We start from the raw sequence: 10,130 nt of genomic DNA on the forward strand, positions 1-10,130 counted from the left end.
TACTATACCTGAGGGCACCGAATCCGGTTCCAACAACGAGCTGATCCATGTATTCTAAATAATGCATACATGTATACAAGTTCTCATCGAATATCCCACTTGATAATCCATGTGATGCAAGTCTATTACACTGATTGGAATTATTCTTTGATGACGGATATAAAGAAGCTTGATCTTGATCAGTCTGTGACTCGGAGAACAAAGATATTAGTTTCCCGGTTTGGCTGTTCCACACATGTATAGTTCCGTCACAAGATGCTATCTTTCCGGTAGATGACAGTATACTGATGTCATTAACAACCTAAATTATACAAGTAACAATTAGGTGCATACTTCCTAAATTATGGGTATGAGAGTTATTATCTGCATGACGTAAGAAGGTAATAATAATACAAGGAACCAACCTCTTCATGGGCATGATAACCAGATACACAACTTAAGCTTGCTAGTTCCCACTTCTGAACACTTCCCTTAAACCCTGGATCAATTCCTGAGGTGAAAACTGTGCACTCATCTTCAGAAACCACTAATGATCTTAGAGCTCCATGGTGGGCACGCGCAGAAGACAACACAGATGCTCTAGTTTTCCATTGATGCTCATCTTTGAGGTTTCCAAAACGCCCAATGTAAAGCCCTTCCCAACAAGCTACTGGACTAGGAAACCATGACCACGGTTCACGCGCCAAAGGGTTTGAAACTGCTTCTTGTTCTTCAACTGGGACATGTATATGAGGTTTTAACTGATTTGAATTTCTCAACCCCTGCGACTGGGGAACCGACCGTCCAGATCCGTTGAGCAACATCTTAGGAGGCTGCTTAGATGCAGGGCCCTTGGTTAGAACAGGCCTAGCTTCCACATTACGTCGAGAAGATCGTCCTGTGTATTCCCACTGAATCAAAATAGATTCAGTGATAAATGTTCATAGCACAATGGGAATCTGTATATATATCAAATTTTATAGCAACGGAAACCAGAGTTCTTCTATATATTAAGAAAGAATACCTTCCAGTTATGATGCTTTAGCAGATATTGCTCAAGGAGTAGCCAGGTTGGACAACCTTGACGTAATTTCTCCATACCAAGAAGTGAGGCGAAAGAAGGATAGAGAAGCAACCTGTAATTTCTACAACGTTAGGACATAAAAAGGAAAATACAAAAAGTTATTTACTAATGATTCAGGTGAATTACGCACACAAGATCCATACGGCTTTTGATTGGAGATTCTGGATGAAAATTTTGCTTGGCAGCCCTGATCTTCCAGCTTAACGAGTCAGATGCATCTGTACTTCTCTCAGAAAAAGCAAACTCATCAAAAAGCTCCTTCAACTGTGGAAGAACATGCAATGCAGTCAACTCTTGTCCAAGCCGCTGGCAAATTGACATCAGAGAAGTTGCAGCAATCTGAAACATTGAAGAAAGCAACATTTAAAAAGAAAATCAAATGTTAAAAAGGCCTTCCATATGTTTGCAAAGAGCAGTAAAGAGGTGTACTGATGGATCCTCTTACAAATAAGGCATTGATACATAATGCAAATATCAATAGAACTAACTTCACAGCAGAGCCACTAAAATTAAGCTAAATCTTCGTTTTTTTTAGTCAATCTTATTTCACCACTTAAAGTGAGTTACTCAATTGCCAACTTAAACCAGGTCGTACATCTTGATTATACATCATTATCATTAACACCTCCCTCAAAGTTACTGATGAAGTAAAATAGAGAAATAAAATCAATAATACCTGAAGGACCCGCAACTCTAGATTTTTCTGCATAAGAACTCTTACATGTAGGCACAACCGACCCTATGTAATGATAAGACAAGCCACACCAGCAAAAAGAAAACATAAGTGCTTAACGTAAACTACAGTAAAGATAGACAGAGCAAAATTTTAAAACATACTTTGGTCAGCTCATGTATAAGCAACTCGTCTGATATAAGAGCAATTAGACCATCGAGTGTGATTAGGCAATCAGTCAGTGCCAAAGAACACCAGCTATGAACCGGCTCTGGTTTTTTCAAAGAAGAAAGATCGATACAGAAGTAAACAACATGTTCAAGCAATGGCAGCATCTGTTTGACAATGAAGTTCACGCCCAACAGTCTCCCTGAAAATTTAACAATATGACAACCACTTAGCTAGATATGAAATTTCCAGGTAGAGCAAGTTGCTTCAACTAACAGATAGGGTGTACCAATTCTGACCAGCAGATCAATCCCATCAGTGCATATTCCTTTTCCGAAGTAACTAATCAGAGGCAGTATAGTCTGTATCAAGGGACAAGTCAGCATCCAAAACAGAAACTCAGAAACACGTAACATACCCGATGAAAGGTACATATATAAAAATGGAGTGGAGGACAAGAACAAGAAAACTTCTCTGACCTGATGTACTGTAACAGGGGTACCAAGCTCTTCGCTTGAACCAATCAGCAGCACAGAAGCTGCAGAAGCCGAGATCTTGTCCGGAGAATTATACAAGTTTGATATGACTAAAGGATGAATCATTTCAAGATATACTCTCTTTCCAATTTGATTCCATAGTTCCCTCACAAACGAATCTTGAAGAAGTGAAACTTTCAAATGCGAGTAACCTGTGGTCTAACATATGATACTCTGTCAGAAGACATTAATTGAACTTAACAAGATGCTGATACTCTAACCACAGAAATTTAGATCTAGAAATTTCATCAGGAACCAACAATATATGTGTACCAGTAAGATCTTCTGGATAGAAGGCAAGACAAGTCTCTTCACCGCCATTGGTGTCAAAGACTTTGTAAATTCCTTGAGAAGTACATAAGCCAATTCACACTCGTCCTCAGATAAAGGTGTTGTGACTAGTGGCAAACAGTACACAGCACACATCTCTGCAACAAATGTTCCCATTGTTTTCAAGGCTCCCTGTTTGGCAAAATTTGCAGCATAACACAAGCGTGTTTGATCTTTAGCCAAAAGGTGAAGAGGAGCAGCAAACAAGTGAGCTGACCTCACTGTAGCTGAGAAATACGGAGAGTCCAGAAGACTCTTTGCTGAGGGCCTCCTACATGTTGCGAAAGGAGAGAGTAATTAGGCATTCACACCTAAAAAGACAAAATGTGTTACTACACATTTTTATCAGCACATATCACACAGTCATAAACACAGTGAAATAACAAAGAAGAACAGGGTTTAACATAAAGGGTGAGAAAAAAATACCTTCTCCAATCTTGTTCAATACATGCTTCGACAAGTACCTGAGTAGGAGGAGGAAGTTCCTTGACCAATTCAGGTAAGTCACCACCTTCTAAATAAGCAGCCAAAGACACAGAGTTGAATAGCGGCCGCATCAAATAAAGTTCTGCCAGGACACAGCCTATAGAAAAAATATCCCCTGCAATGTCCTTGGAAAAGTTTCTTGCGCAGAAATCTTGCCGCCATAGTAACAACTCCTGAAGTTCTGTCGATGCTTTGTCTCTCACCTCCATATGCTCAATTAGATAACTCAAACTTATACTTGATGGTAAACCTTTGTTTTCTGAAGTTCCAGGGAGACTATTATTTTCTTTGTTAGTGTTTTCACTGGAAGAATCATGCAAAGGAGACTCAACTAAGTTTTGATGAAGGTGATACTCTGGACTTAGATGTGATGCATGATCAGAAAATGCAGATGCCTCTTCAGTTTCTTCCAGATAGTCATCAGCTTGGAGGATGATGGACCTCTTGTTGTCCACACCAAAGCCATGGAATGTATGCATTTCTAGTTCATTTCTACTTTGTTCCTTTTCACGAGAATACCCAAGGCGTACCGGATGAGGCCGAAAAAAGAGTTGACGACGTCCAACTGACCTTGGTACTGTCGGCTCAGATGAAGACAACATAACATTCTTTGCAGTAATAGCAGCCTGTCCTGACATTTTGTAACCAAACGTTATATCAATCCAGTGATGTATGAGAGATGAAACATGGGGGCTTTCCAGGGCATCTCGATGCAATTTAATGAACTCCTCAGGGCTGCTTGTCCATGGAGGTACAGCTAAATCAGACATACTAGGATGAACGGAGCAAAAGATGCGGGGATCGCAGTAAAACTCAGGGATGCACTCGTCAGGGGTCCAATCATAAAGCCTTTGCATGTCAGAGGGATACTCATTAGGTTCATACACAGACCGAACTGCCTTTCGCAGGACACTCAGTGGTAGTCTTCTTGCTTTGTAGCTGCAAACAGCCAGCTCAGACAGACATTCATCCGAAACATGATGCGGAGACTCAAATGTTGAATAGGTGAAATCTAATTGTTCATCTCCTTTTGCCAATCTCCATTTGCTTTTTCTCAAATCCCGCCAGCCTGAGTCACTATCATTTTCAGGTTTTTTGCTGAAATCTATGACCCATGGCATTACCGGATGAAATGTGTGGTCCCCCCACCGTCGACCTGCTAATTTGTTTAATACAAGTAAATACTCAAAATTGCTTAACTCTCCCCTCCACCATTTATTAAAGTGAGTCTGCCAGTCCAAATCTAAAGAAATTTTAAGATCAGCATAAAGGCCATAAGAATAACAACCCTCTGCACACCACCATCTTCCTGAAGCAGATGATTTGGCATCTCTAGAACCTAAATCAGGCTTGCTATAGATCTTTAACCAACTCCATAATGAATCAGACAGCAATATGCTTGACGGACGAATGTCACCATGCGAAGCCCTCAACCCATGCAAGTGAGCTAACGCAGACAATAGCTGATATATCAGAAAATCTCTATGCCATTCTGACTTAATAGCACTGGGGCTGTAGTGGAGAATATTCTCTAATGTATACGGTGCTTTGGGGAGCACTGAGACCAAACAATCAGATGATGCCAAAAGTCCTAAGACCGGAGCTAGATTCGGATGCCTCAGACATGGAAGTTTGCTGTTGTCCTCTGACAATGGTAACCCAAGAAGACGAAGGAAACTGCTGATATCTTGTCCAGATGGCTTCCCATCAATCAGGCGATGTAGAGAGGCTAAAACTTGATCTTCTGGACACTCAGAAAGGAAACTAACAGCAAGCTTTTGAAGATCAGATGCAGAACGTTTTCTAACCCGAGCAATTGGTAAAAGTGCAGCTATTCTTTTCCAACATGAAAAACTACCTGAAAGCTCACAAGTAACACTTCCACAAGTAATGTTCTCTGTATCATCATATTCAGTAGGCTGAGAGCCACTGGGTGAACAATCCAAACACTCATCAGTTTCAACAGCATCATTTGAATTTCCACCTTCTCGATCTCCAACAACACATCTCTCGCTGCAAACAAAAAAAGAAGTTTGCTCAAACCACAAATAATAGATTCAAGTCTTACCCTAAGGAGAAAGCAACCGAGACCGTACGCGTAATTGGCTAAGCAACCATATTCTTCCTTCCGGAGATACTCCAAAACGAACTGAGACGAAGTGGATTCACTAGAATAAGAAGAAGAAGAAGCAGATACTTCCTCGCTAGAATCAGAAACCTACACAAACACCAATTTGAAAGAAGCAGCTCTAATTCCAATACTTCCACCATTGAAATCTACAATACAGATAATGACTAGAGGAGGGAGAGTAAAGGGACTAGACCTCAACGACGGCGGAGGATCCAAAAGGTAGCGGCGAATCGGAGAGGCCGTAAGAGAAGACGATCTGGTCGGAGAAGTCTGATTTGATACGTTGATCTAGGCAATCGAAGCAGAGGTCACTTGCTTCACCTCGCATCCCTTCTTTTTTTTGGGAGGAAGAGAGACGGTCGTCGTCGCAATGGATCCGATCAATCTCGGCGACCTGAAGGAGAAAAAGCGCGGCCAAACAACGCCGTGTTTTCTCTTGTACGACGACGTTTTAACAACCCTATTATTATGGTTGTCTTATGTTTTTAGATTTTTTTTTGTTTCTTTTAATTATTTGATTTTATTATAAAATTTTCAAAAATAAAAATAAGACGGCCGTCAAAGGTTTCGGTGATCGGAAATTGCAATGGGAGGAAGAGGAGCAATTAACGAAGAGCTGACCGAAGATGAGAAGAGAGCTCTCAGAGGAAGCAAATTCGCTCCTCTTACTTCTCTTCCCTCTTCTTCTCGCTCTAAGCCTCACCCCAGGTTCTCTTCTTTTATTTTTTTCTTTTTTATTCACTCCTTAGGTTTTTTTTTTTTTCTTGTTCTCGATTTGAAAATTCTAGACTTTCATGGATGTTGTTGTTGATGTATACAGATTGGCTCATCCAGGTGGACCCTTGAAGACGAACAAAGCGGCGGCTTTAGCCAAGTTTCTAGAGAGGAAGCTGCAAGATCCTAATGGGTTAGCTTCCATTAATCCGGATCTTATTGAGTTAGCCGTCAAAAACGCCAAAGACACTGTTATTTCGAGTGAGTACTTTAAAGCACGATTCTTTCTTTCTTTGATAATGTTGTTTGTTCGAGAAAGGTTTGTAATTTGGAGTAGGCTGTTTGAGCGGCTTTAGGCATTTTAAAGATGGCAATGGCATTGTCCTGTGATTTATAAGGCTTTCGTGGTAGTGTTGTAGAGAGAACCTTGTAATTAGCCTAAAAGAGTTTGTGCTTGATTGTAACTCATGGTTGATAGCTCAGCATTAGCTGAGAGCTGAGGTGCTGCCCAAAATATGGTGAGGTCTTTATAAGGTAGTCGTGTTAAGTCTAGTGCAGGACTATTGTAATTAGCCTATCCGTTAGTTGAAAACTAAGGTTTAAAGGGGAGCTGAAGGAATGAGTTGAGGATCTTGGTTTGGGGTTTAGGAGAGTTTAGGTTGCTATAGAATTGACCCCAGGGTTCTATCTTTAGTTATGGGTTTCAGTTTGTTCTCTGTTCGTCTTCTGTAATTGATTGAAAGAGTGAATAAAGAGAGAATCACATCTGGTTCTTATCAGGTATGTTGGATTCTCAAGTACTTTGGTTGGGCATTAGGGTTGAAAGCTAGGGACAAGTTCTTCTGAATTGTAGCTCAGTTCAAGTTAAGGTATACAGAAGAACCTTAATACTTGGTAAACTCTCACCTTCAATGGTCAAGGAGAACTATAGAAAGTGGGATATGTTAGTAAAACTGTGGGTTGCATCAAACCTGAGACCTTATAAGTTCGCGTAGAATTTTTACAAAGTCATGATTGTGCAAGGGATGTATATGGAATTGAGACTTCACTACATCATTGCAAATAAAGATAGTGCATTGATGCATTCCATGGGTTTTCCCCAGGTTCAACGTAGCTTCAAGAGAGTTTGGAAAGCATATCTAGCTCATTCGTGACATGTTAATACATAGTGACTATTAGCCTGAAACTAGTTTTACACTATAAGTTCGTTGTAACTGTGGACTAAGTTTAGCTCACCTCAAAGTTTAGAATAGTCATGTTATTCCTATATGGTCGGTGAAAATGTAGCACACTACTAACATGGAGAGATTTACTTTTATCCGAGCCAATCCATATGGAGAAAAATGCATGTATCAGTTATGTTAATGGGAAACATATATGGCCGAATGAGGTTTATCTTAAACTCTGGGGAATTGAATGTGAAGGCTTAATCTGTATGATACTCTTCTGGTCTCAGGTGGGGCTTCTAGTTCAGGAAGGAGAATCCAACACGTTGCCTCATTCGAGGACGACGAGGTAACTATTCTCTCTACTCTCTTTCATTCTATCTGGGCAGGGAATAAAAGTTCCAGAATATGTTCTGCTGACCACTTCGTACACCTGCGTAATCATGTTTAGGTATCTTCTGATGACGATAAGATAGAGAACACTAAGCTTAGCAAAAAGAAAAAGAAGAAAAACGCAAAGAAGAAAAAAGACGAGAAAAAGAAGAAGAAAAACAAAAAGCATAAGGTTATCTCCCTCACTCCCTTTTTCCTTATCTCATCTTTCTACTTGCTTTTCGTTTCCCCCACACAGATTTTTGTAAAGTCTGTTTACGTTACTTTCTGGATTCCGTCGCTCATATCTGCGTGTGGAAACTTTTTTGAAAGCAACAGATCACAGTCGATGAAGATGCTAAGTTAAAGAAACCCAAGAAGAAGTTGAAGCTTTAGTTTCCTTTTTTTGGTTATACATTACTGGGGTGGTTTAGCTAAGTCTTCAGCAGAACAAACTCAATCACTGGTATCTGTCTGATTCAAAGAATCTGTTACTCCGATGGTTTTAGCTAAGATTAGCGTCATGATCTTTCTTCTTTATGTCGATTAGCTCTCTCCGGCGTTATTTGGTTAAATCTGTGACTGGAGTTGTATGTGATATTAGAACAAATAGCTTCATGAATCTGAAATTTGTAATTTTTTGGTTGGAACATCAATTGCTTGTGTCTTTAGCGTTTTAGATCATAGTTATGAGACCAGTTCCAATTAGTAATGATCTGCATAAGTTCATTGTAGGAACAATTTATCTAATAGAGCTCATGGGTACACAAGTGTGTCCCACTTCCAAGAGACAAGAGGAAACACAATAATTACAAATCAGGGAGAGAACAAAAATTAAACTACTATAATTTCTGATTCGATTATATTTTGTCTACGGTGATGAGTTTTGAATCTCTTTCTTGTCGTCGTTATGTAAAGTGTTTTTTTTCTAGAGATTTTAAAGTTGTTGAGTTTGAGAAATCAATGCAATATACACAACCTTAACTTAAGCCCTCGTTTTACAAAAGTCATAGGTCAAGCCTTGACCGTCAAGGCGTCCGTAAAAGCATCTGAAATGTACTCAAACCCAAAATTAGGAGTAACTCGCACATGATTATTTTGAGTGCCATAGTTCAAAACTTCAAATACTCTATTGTACTTCAGCACACATAATATATTTATCGTGCAAAAAAAAAGATGTCATGGTCCGACAAACAAAAAAAAAAAATAATTCAAGAAAAATGACTCTGTCCGAAAACAATAAAAAAAAATGACTTCGCCGACATTTTGGGTTATGAGACTATGAGAGGATACGAATGTGGTCGAAAAGATCTTGGGGTGTAATAACACAATCTCCAAAAGCTGCTCACATGTGGCCAATACCTATCCAAGTCAAACAAACCTTCTAATTCTCTTTTTGTTATTTCATTATTAAAAAAAAACACAATAATAAGATTTGTTATTTGTCAAGACTCTAATGAAATCTACAAATATGCACTTTTGAGTTAACTAATACATGTAACATTATGATTATTATTTTTAATATATCTAACATTTTGATTATTTATAACAAGATTCACAGTTAAGGTTTTCTTCACAACGGCCAAGGATGTGAAGTGAAGACATCTTATTCGTTTTAGCAGACAAGACTACAAGAGAATGTAAAAGTAAAGAAGATCTCAACCGTGTAAGTAAGCTTTCACACCAATGGCTTTTTATACCCGTTGGATCGATCAATTACAGTGTCGCCTTTTTAAGTGATCTAAAAGTCAATAGTCACTTTAGCTAGTCCCAACTCCCAAGTCCCAACTGAATCTTCATTGCGCCATTCCATACGGCTTAAATTCACGCGCTTCAATCATTAACCATCACAATTTATTTTATTTTAATGTTTTTGTATTGCTTTCTAGTGGCAGCACACAACCTATGTTTGTTTAATGAGTTTTTGTATTACATTACATGACAAAAAAATTCAATAATCATCAAACTTCAAGTTTTTGTTTATTTTTTATACCAAACAAAAAAATACATTTTGAATCATTTGTATTCATATATATATATATATATTCAGAACTATATCTTAAATTTTTAAATTTGTACATCAGCTTATAAGTAGACATAGCCAACAAAGTTAATTGTTTGTGAGCTCCTATTATATATTTATATATACTTCTCCAACTCTGCAAATATTATAGGAGGTGACCAAAAAAATCTGACAAACTAACTTGTAGTACTAACGTACGATGATGAGCTTTGTAATCAATCATCCAAAGCATTAAATTTACGATCCATTAGAAAATATTTAGAAGTGGTAAAAAAATATGCTTTGTAAGTGTGAAGTGACTCTTAAACGTTTGGTGTTGAGTGCGATTCACACTCTTTGCGTGAGCGTGCAAGAAAATACTTTCCGTATTTACATCTACTCCTCTCAACACGTACGTGGAACTTCTTTATTTGTTGCAAAACTAAAACAAAATTTTCTTGTTTGCTTTTTAAAGCATCTATTACTGTT

At 38.6% G+C, this 10,130-nt stretch overlaps 2 protein-coding genes across 3 annotated transcripts; one reads left to right on the forward strand and one right to left on the reverse strand.

Annotated features, from left to right (window-relative positions):
- Positions 8-5,832, reverse strand: LOC104738037 (protein GFS12-like; the record flags this gene model as incomplete). The annotated part of the gene is made up of 12 exons (XM_010458275.2): positions 5,581-5,832; positions 5,353-5,474; positions 3,197-5,269; positions 2,714-3,041; positions 2,384-2,599; positions 2,194-2,266; positions 1,901-2,106; positions 1,740-1,802; positions 1,194-1,402; positions 1,004-1,115; positions 405-890; positions 8-301 (listed from the first exon to the last, which is right to left on the reverse strand). Coding segments are annotated over exons 1-12 (4,317 nt in total), but the record flags the coding sequence as incomplete, so codon positions are not given.
- On the forward strand, positions 5,887-8,323 carry LOC104735915 (E3 ubiquitin-protein ligase RBBP6). 2 transcript variants are annotated; one of them, XM_010455800.2, is made up of 5 exons: positions 5,887-6,095; positions 6,208-6,362; positions 7,558-7,616; positions 7,719-7,832; positions 7,979-8,323. In XM_010455800.2, the coding sequence occupies exons 1-5, from the start codon at positions 5,974-5,976 to the stop codon at positions 8,033-8,035; spliced, it is 507 nt and encodes a 168-aa protein (XP_010454102.1). In that variant the 5' UTR covers positions 5,887-5,973; the 3' UTR covers positions 8,036-8,323. The 2 variants fall into 2 exon arrangements, with proteins under 2 accessions (XP_010454102.1, XP_010454101.1); XM_010455799.2 differs by having other exon boundaries at positions 7,719-8,323.

This window comes from Camelina sativa, chromosome 13 (assembly GCF_000633955.1).
Source record: "Camelina sativa cultivar DH55 chromosome 13, Cs, whole genome shotgun sequence".
Lineage (NCBI taxonomy): Eukaryota > Viridiplantae > Streptophyta > Magnoliopsida > Brassicales > Brassicaceae > Camelina > Camelina sativa.